General features: G+C 40.0%; 1 protein-coding gene across 3 annotated transcripts in view; it reads left to right on the top strand.

The window, feature by feature from the left end:
• The window catches only part of nek8 (NIMA-related kinase 8), a 73,067-nt gene that overhangs the window by 30,467 nt on the left and 16,747 nt on the right, over window positions 1-25,853 (top strand). For all 3 annotated transcript variants that reach the window (XM_072589777.1, XM_072589779.1, XM_072589778.1), the window contains exons 8-13: window positions 2,789-2,936; window positions 4,859-4,935; window positions 5,635-5,752; window positions 10,621-10,771; window positions 11,887-12,050; window positions 24,592-24,750. In XM_072589777.1, coding sequence (XP_072445878.1) covers window positions 2,789-2,936; window positions 4,859-4,935; window positions 5,635-5,752; window positions 10,621-10,771; window positions 11,887-12,050; window positions 24,592-24,750 — 817 coding nt within the window. The remainder of the gene's footprint in view (window positions 1-2,788; window positions 2,937-4,858; window positions 4,936-5,634; window positions 5,753-10,620; window positions 10,772-11,886; window positions 12,051-24,591; window positions 24,751-25,853) is intronic.

Genomic DNA, 25,853 nt, shown 5'->3' with positions numbered 1-25,853 from the left:
CCCAAGGCTAAGGCTAGCAGGCAGGGTGGAATTGGAAGACTGGCCAAGTCTTGTGTGTCCTGAGAAGAGGCTTCTCGGGAGCAAGTATCTCTTACTTTTTCAGACTATGTGTTTGTTGGCATTGTCGTGATTCCTTGTGAGTAAAGGCACCTAGAGTGTGCTCATGGTCCCTCCTCACCCTATCATCTTGCCATTGTTGATGAGTACTAATGGTTAGGTCAACGCAGTATAGCTCTGTGTGTATATCCAGCAGACTCTTGGGGTCCTGGACCTGTCTCTCCATGGAGGCTACCAACCTGTCCAAGGAGGGAACTATAGCCACATGCCTGAGGCAGCATGGTCCCAACCATGTTGCTGCAGTCTTTGTGTTATCTTGCCCAGTGCCCCTAACGAATCTTCATGTTGTTCTGTGTCTGATTGTGCATGTCAGACTGATTGCCAACAGCATGAGGTCCTCTCCTATCTGGGACTGAGAAGGTGCCTGGTTTCTGGCAGTCCGTTAACCGCCACAACTTGTGTATTTCCTTCCTCGGCCAGTCATGAAATCATGACAGTGAAAAAGATTTACAAAGATGTTGTCAGTGTTGGAGGGTTTGAGCTATATGGAGAGACTGAATAAACTTGGTCTATTTTCCCTGGAGAGTGACCTTACAGAGGTTTTTAAAATCATGAAGGGCATGCATGGGTGGGGGAGTCCAAACCTAGAGGGCATTGGTTTAGGGTGAGAGGGAAAAAATTTATAAGGGACCTAAGGGGCAACCTTTTCATGCAGAGGGTAGTGCATGCATGGAATGAGCTGCCAGAGGGAGTGGTGGAGGTGAGTACAATTACAACATTTAAAAGATATCTGGATGGGTTTAATGGATATCCGCCAAATGTTGGCAAATGGGACTAAATTAATTTAGAATATCTGGTTGGCATGGACGAGTTGTTTCTGTGCTGTACATCTGTATGACTCTAAGCGCTCACCAGCTGTTGTTCCTGAATCTAATCTAGATAAAATGCCCATTGAAGTATCAGAATCTGAGTTGTTGGGTGATGCCAGTTGTGAGCCTTGCCAGTGTTTCCTTTGAGGAATCTGTGCTGTCTTCTCAGAAGTAGAAGGCAGCATGTCTGTGGGGTGTGCCTCTTGATGGCAGACACCATGGACATATTGCTGGTGTTTGCAGGAGACAAGGAGAGAATGAAAGCTAACAAGAGGTAAGAATTGTGGCATGTTAACATTAAATGCCCGGTGGTAGTAATTGGAGAGTAGCTTCTTTTTTGGTTATTGGGTTATGGCAGTTTCGGCATCCCACAGGAGCAGTCCTGGTATTTGCTGCCCGAGCCCGGATCTTCTCCCCTCATTGGAAGTTAGGAGTCAAATATCCAACACCTGACTACCACCCAAGCTCTTTTTGCTTTGTTATGGTCCATTTTCTTTTGTGAAGTCAAAAAGGGAAGGATTGATTGAGGTGAAAGTAAGTAGCACACCTGTTAGTGCTGGTGCAGATGGGGAAAGGTGGTGAAGTGACCAAGGTGTGATGGTACAAACAGCATGCAGGGTTAATGGGGTGGGGAGGGTGCATTGGTGGTTTGGAGTAGGAAGAAGCAAATAAGGAAAGTTGTTGCATCCAATAATGAGGAATAAGAGCTTGAGCCTTGGCAGGAGCTGGGTGCGGTAGGAAAGGTACTGTGAAGCAATAGGCAGAAGATGGTGGCACTTAGCCTGGCGGCTCAGAGAAGATGACTGACCTTCTTCCTGTATTGCAGGGTATTCCCCTGGATCATGGAGTCTGCCCTGATCTGGGTGGCAACCTTGGGCCAAGTTGGCAGGATCTGATATCATTCCTAAATCCTGATGAAGGGCTTTTGCCCGAAACGTCGATTTCCCTGCTCCTTGGATGCTGCCTGACCTGTTGTGCTTTTCTAGCACCACTCAAATTTTGGCTCTGAATCATGGCCACTCCTGAGGAAAGAGGACCTCCCTCCTCTGTAGCATACCCTCCGCTCAGATGACGTGATCCCTATTCACGCAGTTGAGACCCAATTTTGCCTTCTCAGCCATAGCTGGAATGAATCTCTGTAAACATACAGGTAACTCCAGACTTACCAGTGCTTGGCCAGGTGTGAGATGCTCTTCTAAAGGTTGCACTGTGCCAAGGTGCAGATGTATCCTGGGATATCCCAACAATGGCAAGTACTGACCAACAATGAGTGGGCAAATTGAGCTAGCATTGGATGAAAGAGTCACCATAGCTAAACAGAGCTGAAAATGTGTTGCTGGAAAAGCGCAGCAGGTCAGGCAGCATCCAAGGAGCAGGAGAATCGATGTTTCGGGCATGAGCCCTTCTTTAGGAATCCTGACCTGCTGCACTTTCCAGCAACACATTTTCAGCTCTGATCTCCAGCATCTGCGGTCCTCACTTTCTCCTGCCATAGCTAAACAGGGTAAGTAGCTAATGAGGTGAATTTGGGATGATAGTGCAAGAAAACACAGTCAGCACCATAGAGAGAAACCCGCCATGGAACTCAATAAAAATTAAACTTTGCCAACATACAGTAACATTTAGCACAATGTTTCAAGTTTCATTTTTCTTCAGAGCAGGTAACCACTGTTTATTCACACAATCCTCCAGATGCCTCATTGATTTCCCATTATTTCTGTATTTTGAGTAATTGTTAAGTGAAAACAGTGTACACAAGAAGTTAATGTGATGTTACTCTCCCAGAATTCAATGAAATTTGATAATACACAGCATCTTAATTAGTGCTTAAACTGCTTCTAACTGACCCTACGTTTTTTCAGGCTTCTCCTGTAGGCACTGGAGATATATCTCTCCCTGGTTCCTTAGAGCAGACCCAGCCCCAGTTTATCTCTAGGTTTCTAGAAGGTCAGTCTGGAGTGGCAATCAAGCATGTCTCTTGTGGAGACCTTTTTACAGCATGTCTTACAGGTAGGATAATGCAGGTGACTAAAATACTTGTTTTGCATTAAAAAGATTTAATAATTTGGTCTTACTTCAGTGCAGTACTTAAGGAGTACTGCATTACTGGTAGCACCGTCTCTGAGACATTGAACCGAGATCTATCTGTCAGCTCAAATAGATGTAAAATAATCCACAGTGCTAATTTGAAGAAGAGCAAGGGGTTTATTCCTGGTGTCCTGTCCAATATTTATATTTCATTGAGCATCATAATGGTGGATTATCTGATCATTTTCACATTGCTATCTGTGGGAATTTGCCATCACAAATTGGCTGTGGCATTTCATATAACAGGATCAACAGTTCTAAAGTGCTTCATGTAAAGTGGTCCAATGGTGATGAAATGTTCAAGTAGTTTCAAACAGGTCATTCTACTATAACGCGCGTTTCATTAATGCAAATTCACTCTAACACGATTGACGAATTGGAGACACTGTTTCTGAAGCGCAAACTTTTAAAGCGTGTATTGGTTATAATGCAATTCCAGCCCCATTAGTTTAAACGGTGCTGCTATTACATGATTTTCTTACAACATGGGATTACATGAGAACAGTACTACCGTGTTATAGCAGAAGCAACTGTATAGCACAATCTAGACACAGTGCAGGTTATTGTTGCCGCAGTAGTTTTTATTCATTTGTCTTACTTATTGGCAGTTTTTTCTTAGAAACCCAAATGTTTTTGCTGAAACATTAGTACTTCAATATACTTCACATATAAATCTCGCTTTTGCAATAAATGCTTCGACACAGTAGTACTTCTGCATTTCAATAATAGAGAAATCACTGTTGCCTTGCACAAATTAAAGTTCCGCTCGAATAGTACCTGTTTTGAAACTGCAACTTTCCAAATTCTGAAAATATTGCCACCAAATTGGTGGCAATCCAATTTGCTTAATCAAGCTTAATATTGTACTAAAACCTCCTGTTGACTCAGATTAGAATATCACAACTCTAGGTGTATTTTGTTCCTAGATCTGAGTTCAGTTTCTTCACCACAGATGAGATGGCAGTGGGAAGCTGGCAGTTGGCCTTGGAATTTAGAATAGCCTGGGTTACAATTTCTCCTGTTCAGTTATTCCTATGAGAGATACAGAAATACAGCATATAGCAAGATGAAATCTGTGGCCAAAGCTTGTATTTTCTTGAGCCAGACCCCAACTGAGAAAATAAACTTAATACTTCTAATTGTCAAGGAAACTAAGAGTGAAACTGAGATTGGAAACTAACTTCTGGTTGAAACTATATGAGATAAGACCGAGCCATTAGAGTTCAGAGGGTAAAGATATGCAGTTCAGACGACTTGAAGAAAATGAAGATTATATCCAGAAGAAGAGAATAGGCAATATATTGTTGCTTCAGCTGTTTCTAATGCTTGAAAATAATGCTGATGGACTCGTAAAATCCAAACCAATATAAGATGGTCATTTGAACTTGAATTATGGCATATTTGTATGTGCTGGAAACTACATGTATTAATACACAGAACATGTACACATGCTTGCCTGTTTCAACACAACAAAATAAGTGACAGCAAAAATGGTTCATTTCTCAGGCCAATGTCTTGGCTAATCAGAGTCAACCTTCCTGGTTTAATATCTAAATAAAGTTTGGCAGTTAAGTGTTAGTCATTATGTAACTGGTGCGTCTCTGTGTCAATGCCTCTATCAGTCAGAATCTGATTGTCAACCACTCTTGCACAGTATAAATTTTTTTTCTCCTTTTACTTTAGTTTTTCTTGCAAATTGTCTTGATCAGAGCAAAAATGCTTAGACAAAATGTGTATTTTTTCAGCAGCATTGTGTTAAATATGTAGAAGAAGACTTTCCTGTTTAGGTCATTTTTAATGTTTAACCTGTATTTTATACATTTGCACAATTAATTCTTTTTCAGATAGAGGGATAATAATGTCATTTGGAAATGGTAGCAGCGGTTGTTTAGGTCACGGCACTTTCAATGATGTCACACAGGTAAGTTGAATTTTCTTCCACACCTCTTTTCATTTATGCTTATAGCTTTTGTTTCCTTGCTATATCTCCCTTTTTCCTTTCCTGAATATCTGAGTTTTTGCTGTGCTGTAGTTCTGTTGATGAAGTTGCCATTTAGCACTCAGACTTAGTCATGAAGCTGCCTTACAGAACAGCCTATCCATACTCTATGCCATTATTCTACATAGGCAGCTACACCTTTAGCTGCCTAAGCTGTAATTGTTTGGATTTATTTCTGTAAACCTTTCTTTACCATTTATTTTTGTAAGAATTGAAACCTATCTCTTTAACCAAGTTTTACGTGGTTCCAGCAAGCAGTGCATAAGTTGTGCATAATTGCAATTGTCATTATGGATTACACTCAAATGCAGAACTTACAGACACTTACTTAAGAGACCAATGGATACCTCCTGCCAGACCAGAATTATATCCAGACTTCCAGTTATTGTCTGTTCAGGAAAAGGAGTGAGGAGAAATAATGACAACAAGTGACAAACTAATATACTTTAAAGAAACAGTTTCTTGCATTGACTATAGCAGCACTTTTGATGGCTTCTGCAAAAGAAAAGTTCTTCTTGGAGAGGCCAAACAAGCATATCTAGTTTGTTCAAAAATCAGTAGAACATTGCATTTTGCACTTAATGTGTTGAGGTCTTTTTGTTTCTGTATCCATCCCCACAGCCCAAAATTGTTGAGGCACTGCTTGGATATGAGATTGCCCAGGTTTCATGTGGGGCATCACATGTTTTGGCAGCAACCAATGACCGTGAAGTGTTCTCTTGGGGAAGAGGAGACAATGGTGAGAATTTTTTGTATTTGAAATATAAAACTTCTATAAAAACCTGTATAATGTTCAATCACTTTCTCTTAGATTTAACATAATATTCTGGAAGTTTGCTGCTAAATGAAGGTCCCTTTTCAGCAATTGCCCAACTAATCCAACATTGACCTTGTCAGAATTTCAGTCTTGGAGCATTTGATGTGGTCAGATAGACCATGCATTGTTCCTTTGCCTTTGAGCCAAGAAATCTACTTGACATGGCCATGTAATGCTACACATGGATGCATTTTTATGACCCTTGTAGTTATGCTTTTTTCTTGACATGATGGAATGCTAAATTGTGGACTTCAATGAGATTTGTTTGCAAGCTTGCAATTAATTGCAAGGTTGGCAGGTTACAACCTGAACTATCTTAGTCTCAATTTGAATGGAGCAAAAATAGAATAGAATACCTACAGTGTGGAAATAGGCCATTTGGCCTGACAAACCTACACCTACCCTCTGAAGAGTGTCCCACCCAGACCCATCCCTCTATATTTCCCAAGGCTAATGCACTTAATCTACACATCCCCTATACATTATGGGCAATTTAGCATGACTAATCCATCTAATTTGCACATCTTTGGATTGTGGGAGGAAACCAGAGCACCCAGTGGAACCCACGCAGACACTGGGAGAGTATGTAAACTCCACACAGACAGTCGCCCGAGGCTGGTGCTGTGAGGCAGCAGTGCTAACCACTGAGCCACCTCGCTTTAATTTTCAGACATGTAAATGAATTGTTTTGAAAGTTCTGAAGAGTTTTTAATTATTTAATTGTGAGTTTTGTTGAAGTAACAACATTCTTCTCACTGGGGGAAATTCTAAGCATAACATCACAGTGAATGCATATATCAATCTGTTTAATGTAAAATGGAATTGCTTCATATTAAGTGAATTAATCAATGATTATTGGTGCAAATTAACCATGGATGAAAATATTTAAAAGATATACTTCCAGATAACTTATCTATTATTAATCTGTATTTTAATGCTGTCTTTAATTTAATGTAAATTATCAAAATTGTCTTGCATTTTTAGATTAAAGAATATTATATATTAAATACATTTTAGTCCCTGTAATGCATTAGGTCCTTTTAGCTAAGGAATAATATACTTGCTGTAGAAAGGATACATCAGAGGTTTACCAGATTGATTCTTGGGATGGCTGGACTGTTTTAGGAGCACACTGGGCCTGTATTTTCAGGAGATTAGAAGAATGATAGGTGATCTAACTGAAAGTTACAAAGTTCTGCAAAGGGTAGAATGAATGGAAAATAGTGATGTGGTGGTTTAGAATAGCAGAGCAGGCTTGATAGGGACTGAATGGCTTACTTTTCTCCTTTGTTCCTATGTCTTTTTAACCAATTTGTAACTGTTCCACAGTTGACTTCTGCAATTCAGTTCTAATCCTGCAGTTTGTCACTTTCTACTCTGCTTTCAAAAACCTTCTAAACATCCTCCTCTTTAACAGGTCTTTCTCACTTCCCTTAACAGTTCCAGTTTTTGTTGTTGCCTCCTGCTTGGTGAGCATCACTTCTGCCTCAAGCTTTTAAGCATCCTTCTTTCCAGAATTTAAGCTTCTGTTGGCAAATGAAGCTGGTGTGGAGTTGTCTTTAGAATAAAATTGTGGTGTAAAACCTAAAGGCTTGTTAACACTGATGTAAATCTAGCATTAAATTGCAACGTACTACAAGTTTTTCTACTTGTGATTTAGTTGATAGTTGCTTTTACATTGGCATTTGTTTAGCTTGCATTGTGGAAAATTGAGCATATATGTACTGACCCTTTCTATTTATACATTGATCATTGGCTTCCTTATTCCTGCTGATACAATCTTTAATTCTGCTGTCAGATGAGGTAGGCCAGTTTCAGTAGCATGCACACACTGGGTCAGCACACAAACATTGGTGGTGCCCCAATTTCTGAACTGAACAAGGGCTAATGTAAGTGTGTCAAACAGTAAACAGGCAGGCAAAAGTATTCTGTTAGACTTGTACTTGCCATGTACTGAAGGTATGGTCAGGGTGCCGTGAGCATTGCTGTCACTCTGTTACTGACTCTCCATCTGTCACTAAGGACAGAATTATATGTACTTGTACACACTGTTTTTAGCAAATAACAATGCCCATTTGTGACTGCATAGTAGATGAACTACATTCCTAAAGCAGAAAGCCATTATCACGCCATTGTCACTACACAATGTCATAATGCATTCCCACAGCTCACCTTTAAAGAAGACAGGTATATTTGAATGCAGTTAGAATCATAATGTGGTACAGCACAGAAGATGGCCATTTGGCCCACTGTACTCTTGCCAGTTCTTTGAAGGAGCAACCCATTAGTTCCATTCCTTAGCTCTTTCCTCAGCCCTGCAAATGCTTCCTTTTAATGTTATATGCACTTCATTTTTGTAAGTTATTATTTAACCTTTCCATCACACTCTCAGGTAGTGTATTGTCCATGATGAAAACTTTGAGTTTTATTTTTGAATAATCTCCTCCGGCTTTGTTTTTACCAGTTATCCTAAAGCATTTTCTTTGGTTCCTGATACTTCCAGATTGGAAACAATGATTAAGCACACAAGAGTCTGGAGTGGGATTTTGTTCTGCTGTGGAGTTTAGGTTTCACTAGCTGGGGGTTTTTGAGCTCAGAGTACCACTTGTGTTTCAAAAATGAAATGAATTATAACATTTTTGAAAAAATTATTCATGTAATGGCCTGCCCTCAGTTGGTAAAATGAGCTTCTCACTATGAAAATGTGCCTGCATATTAAGGAATTCCCAACTTCTCTCCTTGGTACTTACTGAACAGGCTGATACCAGTCAGGCCAGCATTAGCAGTGCTACTTTTGATTTCGCCATTCTGTGATGAAGGAGGAAAAGTACTAGCTCGGTTCTGACTGCTGTTTGATTTCGCCATTCTGTGATGAAGGAGGAAAAGTACTAGCTCGGTTCTGACTGCTGTTTGCTTTCTAGTGCTGAGTAATATGTACAGAGGAACCATGATTATCCGGCATTTGATTATCCGAATTTCAGATTATCTGATAAGATCGGAAGGTCCCGATGCTCGGCTAAACTATGTTATCTGGCATTCGATTATCTGACATCTGATTAACTGAATGAAATACTCCCTGCCCGAGTCCTTTGGATAATCAAGGTTCCTCTGTATGTACAAGAGGTTATGAGACAAAGTTCCTCTTCAGAACCAAATAATTCCTGTTCGGTTCACAACTGAAAACTGCATGCACATGAGTTACTGAAGGGACACAGTATGGATAAGAATTTCAAGAAATGAAGAGTGTTGGAAGTAGGTAGATAAATGGTGACTGACTGAATTGACACAGCAACGTTTTGAAGGCATAGCACACATGTCCACAATAAGGGATGAAAACTAAGTGTGGTCAGTACCCCTCTCCCCTCAGACAAGTTCCAAGTTTTCTTCCCTACTGTTGCCACATCGGAGACTTTAACAATGTTCTGCTGTTGTTTTAAGCTAGAATTACTGATCATTATTGTATAGTTGATAATTATTGATGATAAAATGTCTGATTTGATATTTACATTTAATATTCTGGTCATTTATCACAATACGAAAATTCAGTGTGGGTATTTGCTTTCACCTTGAAAAGAATGTTCGAAGTTCATCTGGCTGGGAATGAGATGTTTGTATTGGAGGCTTTCCTCTTGTTGCTCACTTGCAATGTGAGGCCTGCATAAATTATGCTTTCTACTGAGACCCAAGCTGCAGTCTAGGAAATGTGCTGTCTTCTATTCTGAAGAGCTATACTGCCATACTCCTTTCCTCTCCCAACATCGCAGTTTAAATAGTTATTAATCTCATTGCAGCCTGTTGATCTTGCTGTGCTTAGAAAAGCTTCAACATTGCTTGTTTATTTGGTGTTTGGTGCCTTTCAGAGTAATGCATCATATGATAGCACTTTCAGTCATTTGACATTCATCACAAGGGGCAACATAAATGCAGTGATTTAATCACTGATGGCCTTGAAATAGCAATTCTGTTAAATTAATGTTGATCCTTTTTATTTTACAATTCTGTCTCATACTGACAGCAAAGTACTGAGAAAATGATTTTGTTATATACGTGAAATCGGCCGTTTAACACATGCTTGGAAGAGAGGAAAAACCAAAGAGATAATCTTGACCAAATGTGACTACTTTGCATTGTTGGTAGATTTAAAGAAACATTGGATGCATAAGTCTGTTTTCACTCCATATTGCTCATCTTTTCTTCCCTGTAAACATCATATTCTTATACTCTTGAAGAAGAACATGCAGCTGTTTTACTATTTTTGTGCATTTCAGATGTCATTTGTCCCCTGTTCATTGCCAACAATCATGTTTGTTTCATACCCTTTTTCAGAAGCTACAATTAACCTCAATTGATTATATCAGGTGGGGGTGAGATACAAATATATATAAAATCCCTTGGTAGTTAACTGGCTTGACTGCTTGAAAATGTGAATTATTGATCAAACTAAAAACATAATTAAGTCTGTTGACTTGTCTATTATTTGATTCATATTTGTATTGTTTTGATTTATAAGTTATCTTTTAAAATGCCAATACGTTTACCTGGTCAACAAAACAAATTAATGCAAAAAATGGTTAAATGGTTTATTCCTTTCATTTCCTTTAAGAGTCTTTGATATAAAAAACTTTTTCAGCTGTTTGTTTCAAGTTATAAAGTGAATTATTAAGAAACTTGAGAAATAATAGGGGCAAAGTCAGAGATTTAAGTGTTTTTGAGCATCAATATACGGGATGCTTGTGAACTTAATTTCTGACACAATTAGCTCTTGATTTTCTTTTCTGATTTCAATGCAGGTCGGCTTGGCTTGGAATCTCAGGAGTCACACAATTCTCCTCAGCAAGTGTGTGTACCTGCAGAACATGAAGCCCAGAAAATTTTATGTGGAATTGACTGTTCAATGATTCTCACAACACAAAATCACATTTTGGCTTGTGGGAGTAACAGGTAACAGGGCCTTTAGAATTAAAAAACTTCAATGCCTCCCAAAAATATTAATTTCAGTTGACTATAATATGAGTTAACATGTTTTGAGAAGAGTTATGTTAGTACCTGTCACCTCTGAGAGGTATCTGTTTCCATTTACATATGAGCATCAGAGCAGAAATAGGCCAGTTAGGCAGCCTAGCCCACTCTGCCATTCAGCAGCCCCATGGTTGATCTGGATCTGGATACTCCGTATTCCTGTCTACCCTGATAACCTTTCATGCGCTTGCTTATCAAGAATTTGCCTTAAAAGTATTCAAAGACTTCTGTTACCTTTTGGGGAAGAGTTCTAAAGACAAATATCTCCTCATTTGTCTTAAAAGGGATGTCCCTTTTTTTTTAATAATGTGAATAGTTGTACATTTTCTCAGAGGAACAAGCATTCTTCCACATCTACCCTTTTGAGATCTTAAGGATCTTTATATGTTTAAAGCAAGTCACCTCTTACTTTTTTGAACTCTGGCAAATAAAAGCCTAACTTATCTAACCATTCCTTCGAAAACAAATTGCCCTTCCAGGTATTAGTTTGGTAAACTTTCACTGAACTCCTTCCAATGCATTTACACCCTTTCTTAAATAAGTAGACCCATACTATACGTAGTACTCCAAATATGGTTTCACCGATGCACTGTATGACTGAAGCGTAACCTCCATGTTTTGTTTTCAATTCATCTTACAATGAACGATGATATTCTATTGTCTTTATCAAGTATTTGCCATACCTACAAAATAACCTCCTTGTCATTTATGCATTAGGACACTGCAAGCCAGATGAATGGAGATTGTTTAGTAGCTTGTTCTAGAAATTGTTAAACACATTGATAGGTTTCAGATATATCAAATAAGTATATGATTAAATCAAATAATATGGTAACCCTCAATATCAACCTTGGTTCTTTGTAGTTGACCAGCATCTGTCCATGGGAAAGCACTTTTGAAGTATATTCTGTAAAACATGCCTGTTCCTTCAGTCAGTCAGAAGTATGCGTATCAGTGATAAAGCATAAAATACATTTCTATATTGATTTGTTTTTATTATTATACATAACTATCATTGTTTTAAATATGTGTTCCAGATTTAACAAACTTGGTTTGGATAAATTAACTGCAGCTGAGGATTCTCATGCCTCTAATCAAGTTGAAGAAGTTCATGTTTTCACTCCTGTGCAATCATTCCCCCTTAATGAAGGGAATATTGTGCATGTGGATGTAGGGACAGCACACTCTGCAGCAATTACAGGTGAGAGACACTATTTGAAAACCAGTTGGCTCCTTTGATTCCACAGTTTTGAGCTCATTAGTCTAGACCAAAACTCCAATGCTATTCTGAGAGAGTACTGCATTACTGGAGGTACCATGCAAGTTGTAGATCATGCATTAAACCAAGGTGCTGTCTGATCTTTCACGTGAATGGAGAAGATCCCATGGGACCATTTTATAAAAGAGGAAGAATATTATTCCTTGTGTACTGGCAACCTTTGCTCCTCAATCAACATCGAAAAAACAAAATATCTGGTCATTATCATAATACTGTGGGATCTTACTGCACACAAATTGGCCATTGTACATTACAAGATGAATATACTTCAAAAGTGCTTCACTGGCTTTAAAGCACTCTGGTATCTATTGAGGTGGTAGAAGGCTACATATGAAAATGTTTCATTTATTATGTTTTATTTGGATAAATTGGTGGATGAGAATAGGTAAAAACAATGACTGTAGATGTTGGATGGGAATGTACAGAAGACATAAATTTTGAGACCAAAATTTATGTATTCTGTTGAGTTAACATAGCTAGATTTCACTGTTATTGGCAAAGGGATAGTGAAACCACTGACCTTGAAAAAAGTTACATATCAAAATCTAGCGATCTGTTTCTGGCATGGTTTACCCTTTTTCTGAGTTCCATTTGAATGTGGTGCCAAATCAAGGGACCTCCAACCATCAGTAACGCAATTAAGTAGGGTTAGCATTTTCATTTTTAATTAAAGCTTTAGAGAGCAAAGTAAATAATGGTTAAAATAGGACTTACATGCAGCATTAAGGAAGGAACTGCAACAGTGTAGCATTTTTCTGAAACCTTGTTTATTTCAAAAGTGTGATTTTTAAAAAATATAAAATGAAGAGATTTTAAATTTCACAAATATCAATTAGTTTTTCAGGACCAGTGAGAGTGCTCAGCGTGAACTTCGTATACCATTAAAACACACGTTACACCTTGTTCAACAAGGTATAAACTTATCCAGATCTTTGATCACAAATCTGGCAGAATGAAAGGTAAAGTTCACAGCAGTACCTTATGGGAGATTTCTGCATTTAGCTATGGATATGTGGGCTTCAGATGATTAATGACAGAGAATACTTTTGCCATCCTTACTATCTCAAGATTTGTTAGTTTTGTATCCATCTCATTAATACACCTGGGATCCCATGAGATACCTTATTAAATGCCTTACTGAAGTCCCCTATGTAGGCAGCATTCACTGCCTTTCCCTCATTAATCATTCTTGTCACCTCCTCAAAAAAACTCAATCAATTTGGGAAGACATGACCTTCCCTGCACAAACCCATGCTGCCTACCATGATCAAATCCATTCATTCCAAATGTGAATAAATTCTGTCTCTCAGTTTCTTTTCCAACAGCTACCCTATCACTGACTTGCGGCTCATCGGCCTGTAATTTTGTGGATTATCTTATTTTCCCTTCTTAAACAAAGGAACAACATTGGCTACTTTCCAATCCTCTGGAACCTGGCCTGAGACCAAAGATGACGCAAAGTTATCTGTTAAGACCCCTGCTATTTCCTCACTTGCTTCCCATACTATCCTGGAATGGATCCCATCTGGCTCAATGGACTTCTCTACCTTAATGCATTTCAAGACACCCAACACTTCCTCCTTCATTACATTGATTTTCCCGAGAGAGTCACACATCTTTCCGTAGTCTCAACATCCCGCATGCCGTATCTTTAGTGAATACCGATGTAAAGTACTCATGAAGGATGTCACCCATTTCCTCTGGCTCCACACATAACTGCCCTCCTTTATCCTTGAGTGGGCCTACTATTTCCGTAGCTACCCTCTTCCTCCTAATATATAAACAAAATGCTCTCGGATTCTCCTTAACTCTGTTGGCCAAGGACGTTTCATAGCCCCTTTTAGCAGCCCAACTCCCCATTTGAGCTCCTTCCTACTTTATATTCTTCAAGGATTTTGTCAGTTTTTGGATGCTTAGACCTTAGGCATGCTTCTTTTTTTTGACTAATTTCCACTGTCATCCAGAGTTTCTGAATGCTTCCATTCCTGTCCTTCATTTTATAGGAGCGTGCCTGTCCTACACTATAATCAGCTGGTCTTTACAAGACTCCCACATGTTAGATGTGGATTGACCCTTAAGCAGCTGCTCCCAATCCACGTCCTTCAATTCAGTTATTATTGCTATTCCCCCAATTTAACACCTTAATCCAAGGTCCGCTCTTGTCCTTATCCATAAGTATCTGAAAATGTACGGAATTATGGTCACTACTTCCAAAATGCGACCCTGCTAAACTTTGATCACTTAGCCGGGCTCATTTCTCAATACCAAGTCCAGTATGGCCTGCTCCCTCATTGGACTATCTACGCACCGTTTCAAAAATCCCTCCTGGACACAACTAACAAATTGCTTGCCATCCACTCTCCTGGCAGTAAGGGAGTCCCAGTCAATATGTAAGAAGTTAAAATCACCCACCACAACAACCCTGCTACTTTCACATCTTTACAGAATCTGACTACATATCTCTTCTTCTATCTCCCACTGGCAGCTGGGAGGTCTGTAATACCATCCCAGCATTGTGATTGCACCATTCCTATTCTTGAGCTCTACCCATAATGTCTTGCTACAAGATCCCTCCAGGGTATCCTCCCTCATCACAGCTGTGATATGCTGCCTAACCAATAAGGTAGAGAAGTCCATTGAGCCAGATGGGATCCACCCCAGGATAGTAAGTGAGGAAATAGCAAGGGCCTTAACAGATAGCTTTGCGTCATCTTTGGTCTTGTTCCCAACTCCTGCCACACTAGTTTAGACCCTTCTGACTGGCACTATCAGACCTCCCTGCCAAGATATTCCCTTTATTCAAACAAGAATTTTTGACGGTTTGCCTGCAAGAACTTTCAAAAGCTGATTGTGGGCAGAAGTGCACAGGTAAAGGGACAGCTGGAAAATGGGAGGTCTTCAGAAATGAGATAATGAGAGTCCAGAGAAAGTATATTCCTGTTAGGGTGAAAGGAAATGCTGGTAGGTATAGGGAATGCTGGATGACTAAAGAAATTGAGGGTTTGGTTAAGAAAAAGAAGGAAGCATAGGTCAGGTATAGACAGGATAGATCAAGTGAATCCTTAGAGTATAAAGGCGGTAGGAGTATATTTAAGAGGGAAATCAGGAGGGCAAAAAGGGAACATGAGATAGCTTTGGCAAATTGAGGTAAGGAGAATCCAAAAGGTTTTTACAAATACATTAACGACAAAAGGATAACTAGGGAGAGAATAGGGCCCCTCAATGATCAGCATGGCGACCTTTGTGTGGAGGTGCAGGAGATGGGGGAGATACTAAACAAGTATTTTGCATCAGTGTTTACTGTGGAAAAGAACATGGAAGATATAGAATGTAGGGAAATAGATGGTGACATCTTGAAAAATATCCATATTACAGAGGACGAAGTGCGAATAGATCCGTAAAAGAAAACCCTCCTTGCCATAAAACTCACTCACTGTCTGTTCTTCTGACCATGATCTTTTGTGTTTTTCCAATCCCTTTACACCATGTGCATATGCAGTTGTTTAGCCCACACCTTCTGGAATTTCTCTCCTGTCTTACTTACAATAAAACCCTTCTTAAAACCTATCTAATTACCCAAATATTTGGTGATGCTACCTAATATCGGCTTGTTCGACTCAATATCCACTGAGTGCACTATCTGGGGATAGCTTGCTATGTTAAAGGCAATATACATGCAAGTTGTTGTTCTAATACTGGAATACTGAAGATTTTCTTCTGACATTCGTTTTCACAGTTGTTATTTTACAAACATATTAAAAAGACAAGAAGGTGTACCAGGCCCACCAATACTTGTCAATGTTTAGTTGAATAGTGTGATAATACAGCTCGGTGCACTTTGTACCCAAACATCAGTAATGTTAAATTTCGGGCAAGGGTAAAGGCATGGGAAACCACTTCTTTAGCTCATTTAATATAATCAAACTAAGCCACAAATAGTTAATCATAATTCATAACTGGCTATAATTAAGTTTCACATCCTGCTTTCCTTTGTCGTCTACTGCTGCCCACCTCCAAAACATCACCCCACTACTTTCAGTATCCTTGGGAGCAGAGGACTGAACAGAATTGATAAAGATTACTTCCATCATTTCCAGACTCAAAATTCAGGAAATTTTGCAGTAGCAGTAGGACTGGTGAGAGCGAGGACTAGGGGGCTCCTGGGAAGGTAAATTTCCCATTTAAATACCATTTCTTGGAATCAGTGGCCTCTATTTTGCAGCAGTAGTGGGAGCAGTGAGGGCGAGGAACTGAGTGGGGACGGTTGAATTACGGTCTGGGAAGGTGAGTGAACTGATATATTTGTACAGTGGCTAAACCAGAGACACTACTCGTGCAGTGTCTCCCTCCTGCCGGCCTAGATACCCTACAGTGTGGAAACAGGCCCTTGGGCCCAACAAATCCACACTGACCTTCCAAAGAGTAACCCATCCAGGCCAATTTCCCTCTGACTAATGCACCTAACACTAGGCAATTTAGCATGGCCAATTCACCTAACCTGCATATGTTTGGACTGTGGGAGGAAACCAGAGCACCCAGAGGAAACCCACGCAGACACTGGGAGAATGTGCAAACTCCACGCAGACAGTAGCTCAAGGCAGGAATCGAACCCGGGTCCCTGGTGCTGTGAGGCAGCAGTGCTAACCACTGAGCCACCGTGCTGCCCTCCTCTAACCAAAAAAAAGACTATGGTGTGTTGATAATGTAATATTTTTCTTTTTTTTTATCGTGTGCTGGTACATAGTGTGATTGGTAAATTTGTTTTCATTTAATTTATCTATTATTTGATATTACAGTTGGACTAAGTTAAACTTAAGAGTAAAAATGGCAGGAGATTCCAGACCCGTGTTATGCTCCTCTTGCTCAGTGTGGGAGCTCAGGGACATGGCTGGTGCCCCTACTCCTTCATGTGCAGGAAGTATGTCCATCTGCAGCTCTTGTTAGACTGCCTAAAGGCTTTGGAGCTGTGATTAGACTTACTTTGGGGCATCTACAATGCTGAGGAGGTCGTGGATAGCATGTTTAGCGAATTGGTCACACTGCAGATTAGGATTGCTGAGGGAGAAAGGGAATGGGTGACCCAATGGCAGTGAAAGAGCAGGAAGGCAATGCAGGTGTCCCCTACGGTCATCTCCCTCCAAAACAGGTATACCATTTTGGATATTGTTGATGAAGATGGCTCACCAGGGGAAGGGAGTAGTAGCCAGATTCTGGCTGGCTCTGCATACAGAACGGCAGGATAAAGAGTGGAAGGGCTATAGTCATAGGGGATTCAATTGTAAGGAGAGTAGATAGGCAGTTCTGTGGTTGAAAATGAGGCTCTTGAATGGTATGTTGCCTCCCAGGTGCATGGGGGTCAAGGATGCCTCAGATCGGCTGTAGGAGATTATGAAGGGGGAGGGTGAATAGCAAGCTGTTGTGGTCATCTAGGCACCAGTGATATAGGTAATAAATGGGATGAAGTCCTACAAGCAGAATTTAGGGAGTTAGGAGCCAAGTTAAATAGTAGGATCTCAGGATCGCTACCAGAGCCAGGTGTTAGTCAGAGTAGAAATGAAAGAATAGGCAGGATGAATGTGTGGCTTAAGAGATGGTGCAGGAGGGAGGGTTCAGATTTTTGGGATATTGGTACTGGTTCTGGGGGAAGTGGGACTATTACAAATTGGATGGTCTACACCGGGGCAGGACTGGAACCAATGCCCTAGGGGGTGCTTTTGCTAACGCTGTTGGGAAGGGTTTAAACTAATGTGGCAGGGGGATGGGAACCAAATAAGGAGGTTAGTGGACAGTAAGGAGGTAGTAACTGAACCCCGTAAAGAACTAGCTAATTAAGTCAGTGTGACTAAGGGGAAGAGTAGGCAGGGAACAGATGATGAAAGGGACAGGTGGTCTGAGGTGCATTCATTTTAATGTGAGAAGTGTAGTAGGTATGGCAGATAAACTTAGGGCTTGGACTAGTACCTGGGAGTATGATGTTATTGCTATTACTGAGACTTGGTTGAGGGAAGGGCAAGATTGGCAACTAAATATCTCAGGATATTGATGCTTCAGGTGGGATAGAGAGGGGGATAAAAGGGGTGACGGAGTTGCATTATTGGTCAGAGAGGATATCACAACTGTGCTAAAGGAGTGCACTATGGGCAGTGAGGCAATATGGGTAGAGCTCTGAAATAGGAAGGGTGTGGTAACAATGTTGGGGCTGTACTACAGGCTTCCCAACAACGATTATGCGATAGAGATGCAAATATGTCGACAGTAGGAGCAACAGGGCGGTGGTGATCGGAGATTTTAATTTTCTCAACATTGACTGGGAATCACTTAGTGTTAGAAGTTTAGATGGAGCAGAATTTGTAAGGAGCATCCAGGAGGATTTTATAGAGCAGTATGTAAGTAGTCCAACTCGGGAAGGGGCCATACTGGATGTGGTGTTGGGGAATGAGCCCGGCCAGGTGGTTGAAGTTTCACTAGGGGATTACTTTGAGAATAGTGATCACAATTCCATAGGTTTTAGAATACTCATGGATAAAGATGAGAGTGGTCCTAAAGGAAAAGTGTTAAACTGGGGAAGGCCACCTATAGCAAAATTTGGTAGGAACTGGGGAACATGGATTGGGAGTAGCTGTTTGAGGGTAAATCCACATTTGATATCTCAGAGGCTTTTAAAGGGAAGTTGATTGGAGTACAGGATAGACATGTCTCTGTGAAAATGAGGGATAGAAATGGCAAGGTTAGGGAACCATGGATGACAGGTTAAATTGAGAGACTAGCTAAGAGGAAAAAGGATGCTAGGCAATTGAAAACAGATGAAGCTTTGGAAGAATATTGGGAAGGTAGGACTAATCTGAAACAAGGAATTAAGACTGCTAAAAGGAGTCATGAGATATCTTTAGCCAACAGGATTAAGGAAAATCCCAAAGCCTTTTATTCGTATCTAAGGAGCAAGAGGGTAACTAAAGAAACAGTTGGCCCACTCGAGGTCAAAGGAGGAAAGTTATTTGTGGAGTCAGAGAAAATGGGTGAGATTCTTAATGAGTACTTTGGGGTTGTATTCACCGAGGACAGAGACGTGATGGATATTGAGGTTTAGGGGTACATGTTTGATTATCCTAGCTCAAGTTGGCATAAGGAGGGAGGAAGTGTTCGATATTCTAAAAGGCATTAAGGTGGATAAATCCCCCAGGTCCAGATGGGATCTATCCCAGCTTACTGCGGGAAGTGAGAGAGGTAATAGCTGGGGCTATTAACAGATATCTTTGCAGCATCCTTGAGCAAGAGTGAGTTCTTGGACAAGTAAAGAATTGCAAATGTTGTCCCCTTATTTAAGAAGGGTAACGGGGATAATCCAGGTAGTTATAAACTGGTGAGCATGACGCCAGTGGTAGGGAAGCTGCTGGAGAAGATACTGAGGGATAGGATCTATTTACATTTGGAAGAAAATGGGTTTATCAGTGATAGATCACATGGTTTTATGCAGGGAAGGTCCTGTCTTACCAACTTAATAGAATTCTTTGAGGAAGTGCCAAAGTTGATTGATGAGGGAAGGACAATAGATGTCATATACATGGACTTCAGTAAGGTATTTGACAAGTTTCCCCATGATACACTGATGGATAAAGTGAGTCTCATGGGGTCCAAGGTGTACTAGCTAGATGGATAGAGAATTGGCTGGGCAACAGGAGAGAGTAGTAGTGGAAGGGAGTTTCTCAAAATGGAGAACTGGACCATGTTGTTCCAGAGAGATCCATGCTGGGACCACTGTAGTTTGTGGTATGCATAAGTGATCTGGAGGAAGGTATAGGTGGTCTGATTAGCAAGTTTGCAGATGACACTAAGATTGATGGAGTAGCAGATAGTGAAGGGGATAGTCAGATAATGCAGCAGAATATAGATAGATTGGAGAGTTGGGCAGAGAAATGGCAGATGGAGTTCAATCCGGGCAAATGCGAGGTGATGCATTTTGGAAGGTCCAATTCTAGAGCAAGCTATAGGGTCAATGGAAAAGCCCTAGGGAAAATTGATGTACAGAGAGATCTGGGCATACAGGTCCATTGCACCCTGAGGGTGGCAACGCAGGTTGATAGAGCATGCTTTCCTTCATCGGACGGGATATTGAGAACAAGATTTGGCATATTATGTCACAGTTAATTAGGACTTTGGTTCGGCCACATTTGGAAAAGTGCATACAGTTCTGGTTGCTACTTATACCATGTGTTCAAAAAGAATGGATACCCAATGAACACAGTCTACCGATTTCTCAGCAACAAACCCAAACAAGCAGACAAGACACGTCCAGAAACCCTAGCCACTCTCCCCTATGTCAAAGACATCTCGGAAATGACTGCCAGTCTACTCAGACTCTTGGCATCATGGTAGCCCACAAACCCAGCAACACACTAAAACAGCAGCTAATGAACTTGAAAGACCCCACACAGACAACAAGCAAAACTAATGTCATTTACTAAATACAGTGCAAGAACTGTAACAAACACCACATTGGATAAACAGGCAGAAAACTACCCACAAAGATACATGAACACAACTAGCCACAAAACAACATGACCCTCTCTCACTAGTCTCCTTACATACAGATAAGGAAGGACACCACTCCAATTGGGACAACGCATCCATCCTAGGACAAGGTAAACAGAGACATGCACGAGAATTCCTAGAAGCTTGGCATTCTAACCTGAACTCTATCAACAAACACATTAACTTAGACCCTATCTGCTATCCTCTGAGAAAAAGAACTGGAAATGACATCATCAACCCAAAGAAACCCAAACAAATAAATAGAAAGTAGGAATTATCAACAGTGTTTCGCCTGGAGGCCCACTGAAGATGTTACCTAATAGGGTGACAAAACGTTTGGAAATGAACCTTTCAGTTCAGTGAGCAAACCTACATCCAGAACCTCAACCAGAGCTACAAACCTTCTCAAAACTCGCTACCAGAAGGATGTTCACCAGGATGTTGCCTGGTAAGAAGGGCACTAGCTATGAAGAGAGGTTGAGTAGATTAAGATTATTTCCATTTGAAAGTCAGAGGTTGAGGGGGGTCCTGATTGACTTGTACAAGTCATGAGAGGTTTGGACAGGGTAGATAGCAAGAAGCTTTTTTCCCCAGAGTGGGCGACCCAGTTACTAGGGGTCATGAGTTTGAGATGAGAGAGAAAAAGTTTAAGGGAAATATGCGTGGAAAGTTCTTTATGTAAAGGGTGGTGGGTGCCTGGAGTGCGTTGCCAGCGGAGGTGGTAGAGGTAGGCATGATAGTGTAATTTAAGATGTACCTAGACAGATACACGAACGGCAGAGGGATACAGATCTGTGGATAATACACTGCAGGTTTATATAGAGGATTTCGATTTACGCAGACTTGGAGGGCCGAAGGGCCTATTCCTGTGCTGTAATTTTCTTTGTTCTTAATGCCATGTTTTATCTGCAATAAGCCCTTGCAAGCCCTGTTTGCAAAAAAAATTCATCACTTGCTAGATATTAATAACATCCTCTTCTTCACTATTTTTCAAGAGGTAGCCTATTTCACACGTTAGCTACTGTATATGATAAAAACTCAGCACCTTCCCTGAAACAAAATTGGAAAATTGTAACTCTAAGTCACTGTTTAATTTTTTATATGGACAGAGATATTCGATGAAACATAATAATATACAAATCTTTTTGATAGTTCTGAACAGAAAACAGAATGGTAAAGCTGCATTGTGATATTATTAAATGAATTAAAATTTCAACATACTAAAATGCATTAAAACTGCAATATGATGATATGCATTAACATTTGTATACAATCATATACACTGATTTAAAGCAGTTTTAGGAAGCTGGTAATACAAATAATCTAAAATAGCAATTCAGATAATTGCTTTGCACTGTAGTCATTAAGTTTTAAATCTCAGTAAAATTATACACTTGAAGGTACCAACCACCTTGTGCACTACTCTGCTACTCTCATAGTATCCTCTTTAGCAAAAATCAATAACATTCAGTTTTGGCATGATATTAAGTGCTCCTTCTATTAGGTGAACCATGTAATAACATTATCTATGAGTTCTATTAAAAACAGAAGTATATTAACCTTTTAGAACATTATGTAGGGATTGCAATTGGCTTTATTGCCCTTTTGCTAGCATACATAAAATCAGCTAAGTCTCCTATTCCTTTTTGCCATCCATCACTCCATTCTGGAAAGTATATGTATTTAAGCTTTGGTGACTAGATACTGCTTGACAGTACTTTATAATGTTATATAGTCCATCAACTGTCATTACCTGGGTTGAACACATGTTGCTTTGTGAGGTATTTCAGGATTACTTCCTCCTTCAGAATGATACTTTGTGGAATTGGGGTCAAAGGAACTTGCTGAAGGAGAGGAGAAGTTGGGTGGGTAAAAATGTGACTATTCTGTGGAAGACTAAATTTTGGGTGTTGAAGAAAAATGAATAATGCAGTGTGTGAACTCATGCAGAGATTCTGATCTGAAAATCATTTTTTTCATCAATGAACTATCAACAAAAAAGCTTTGCATACTTTTCTTGACTAACTTGCTTACAGTCTTTGCCTATAACTAACTTATTGTTGTGAAAAACTCAAATGTTTATGTACTGCAAGTCAAATGTAGAGTTCAACATCACCTACTGAGTCCAAAAGACATTTGGATATTCTCCAAATGTTTCAGAAAGAGTTTTCATGAGACATTTCCTCTTCCTAAAACTTTCAGTGGCTATAACATGTTGAAGTGCTAATGTAAACTGAAAATGCCTAAATAGTCATCAAGACTTTGCCTCGAATCCACAATATAAACACTGCTTAATTGCTTTCTCCTGTCCATTATGTTCTTGATGTCACATGCTGTCTAATCCTAAATTCTGTTGTTGCACTTTGCAAAAAAAAGGGCTGATATTTGCAATGCACAGAAACCACATTTACTAACTAACAGAAATCAGGGCTGATATTCCCACAGTCAAAACCAGTGTCCTGATCTCCAGCAACTGACCTTAAAATGAGTATAGCTGTATATTTACTTCATGTTAATTATATTTTTGGTAGTCTTAAAGTGCAGGCACAGCTATAGTTTAGCTTTCGAACAGTGCATTATATTTTGCACAGTATAACGTTTATCTCATTTGTCATCATCAGTTTTGTTTTAATTCATTCATCAGTTGTGGCCATTGTGAGCATTTATTGCCCATCTCTAATGATGGTGATCTGCATTCTTGGACCTTGGAATGTAGAAATATGCCCAGTGCTGTGAGGAAGGGAATTCCAGCATTTTGATCCATTGGCTGACATGGCATGGCATTTATAATTCCAGTTAGGATAGTGTGTGGCTCAGAGCGTAATTTGCAGGTTGTCATGCCTCATGTATCTGTGACTTTGTCTTTCTAAGTGAAAGAAATCATGGCTTTGTGAAGTACTGGGAGAAAGTGAGGACTGCAGATGCTGGAGATCAGGCCTTATTCCTGATGAAAGGCTTTTGTCTGAAATGTCAATTCTCCTGCTCCTCGGATGCTGCCTGACCTGCTGTGCCTTTCCAGCACCACGCTCTAAATTTTGTAAAGTCCAGTCTGAGGCGCCTGGATGAGGTCCAGTCGTAGAGATATACAGCATGGAAACAGACCCTTTAGTCCAACTCATCCATGCCGATCAGATATCCTAAACTAATCTAATCCCTCTAAATCCTTCCTATTCATATACCCATCCTGCCCTGATATTCGTCATACCTTGATAATTTTCCACATTGTTGATAGATGCCAGTGTTATGGCTGTATTAGAACAGAGTGGCTAGGGGCACGGCTAATTCTGGGGCGCATGTGTTCAGTTCTATTGCTGGAATGTCAGGATTGACAGAAAGAGGGATCTAGGTGTTCTGGTGCATGAGTCTCAAAAAGTATGCTGGTATAGCCAGTATTAAGAAAGTTACTGTTTACTCTGTGAGTGAATACAGAACCGGGGGTACTGTTTAAAAATCGGGCTGTCAGCCTTTTAGGACAGCGATGTGGAGATTTCTTTATCTGAGGGTTGTGCAACTTTGGAACTCTGCTTTGGAAGGTGGTGGAGGTGAGACTGATGAATATTTTTTGAGGCAGAGGTAGATTGATTCTGTTGCCTAACAAGAATCTAAGGTTATTGAGGTAGATAGGTGTGCACTTCAAAAAAAGAGAAAGATCAGCCTTGATCTTATTAAATGGTGAAAGTGAGGACTGTAGATGCTGGAGGTTAGAGTCGAGAAAAGCACAGCAGGTCAGGCAGCATCCAAGAAGCAGGAAAATTAACGTTTCAGGCAAAAGCCCTTCATCAGGACCACTCTTTGGACTCTTATTAAATGATGACCAGATTCAGGGGCTGAGTGATCCTTCTCTTTGTTCGCTATGTTGTACTACCAGACTGTCCAACTCGGGTCTTTAACTAAGGATTCTGTAAGAAAATGATTGTTTCTTTGATCATTACAGAAACTGGAGAATGTTACACATTTGGCAGTAACCAACATGGACAATTAGGCACCAACACACGTCACAATAATCGATTGCCGTACTTAGTTTCTAACCTATGCGGAGTAAAGGTTACCATGGTTGCTTGTGGTGATGCTTTCACAGTCGCGATTGGAGCAGGTATGTAGCAATGGAAATGTTGGAATGATAATTAGTGTTTTGTTAAAACTCTGACCGATGCTAAATTGGAAATCCAATTATGTTGATCAAATTAATATTCAATTATATGAACAATTATGTCACCCTCTCAGACTGATCTGTTGTATTGATCTTGGACACTAAATAGCTGCTTTTAAAATTAAAACTAATCTTGATAAATACATTCGCTTAAATATTTGGATAATTAAAATAATTGCATGACTCAGTGAAGTTGATAAACTACCTTTCAATTAAACCTCTGTTCCAAATATCATGATTGCTCTGCACATTCCTTTATTGCAGAAATACAGTACATTTATATAATTAAAGCTTGCCCTGCTTTATTTCTTCATACTCTCCAGTTAAAAGAGGATGCTGGTAATCGAACAGTTTCTGTCCAACTTGGTAGAAATTGCTCCAATACCTGATTCACAAGGCTAATTAATTTTGTGTGTAGGGTAGATGGGTTTTTAAATGTGGTTTCAATGTCATGGAAAGAGGTTATTAATAACGTCTGCCACTAATCATACTGGCTTGTTACTGCTGTCTGGAACATAGAAAGAAGCAAAGAATATTGGAGATGTTTTACGGAACATTTAAAAGTTACAGATAACACTGTAATGGTTCAGTAGGTAAATGTATTGCGGGTTTGGTTATTGGGTGTTGCAGCCCAGAAGGACCCCAAGATCTCTCCTTTTTTTTCCTGAACTAGTTGATCTTAGTTGGAATTCTAGCCAGAGAATAACTGCTGATGTTAACAGCCTTTAACTTAACTTTTCGGTGGTTTCCTGTTGCTGATTGTGACCCTGTAGTTGATGTATGAAAACCTGTTGATACCATGGTCAGGATTGTCCTCTTGTATAGAAAGGTTTTCTGATCACAGAAAAATTTCTGATTTAAGGATTTTTTGTATTTTCTTTCTGGCCGCTATTCTGCTTGGAGGAGAGTTTGGGGCAGAGATTAACTTGAGCAGACCTAAAGTCTAATTGTACTTTTTTGTACCGATTGGCTGAACATCTGCCTGGAGGGGTGCCAAGGGAAGCAGAGGATAGCTGGAGTAGATTGTAAAAGACTGTTGCAGCTTG

Source organism: Chiloscyllium punctatum, chromosome 19 (genome assembly GCF_047496795.1).
Source record: "Chiloscyllium punctatum isolate Juve2018m chromosome 19, sChiPun1.3, whole genome shotgun sequence".
NCBI classification, from domain to species: domain Eukaryota; kingdom Metazoa; phylum Chordata; class Chondrichthyes; order Orectolobiformes; family Hemiscylliidae; genus Chiloscyllium; species Chiloscyllium punctatum.
The sequence above is the reverse complement of the archived record's forward strand: the minus strand, read 5'-3'. Positions and strand labels throughout refer to the sequence as shown.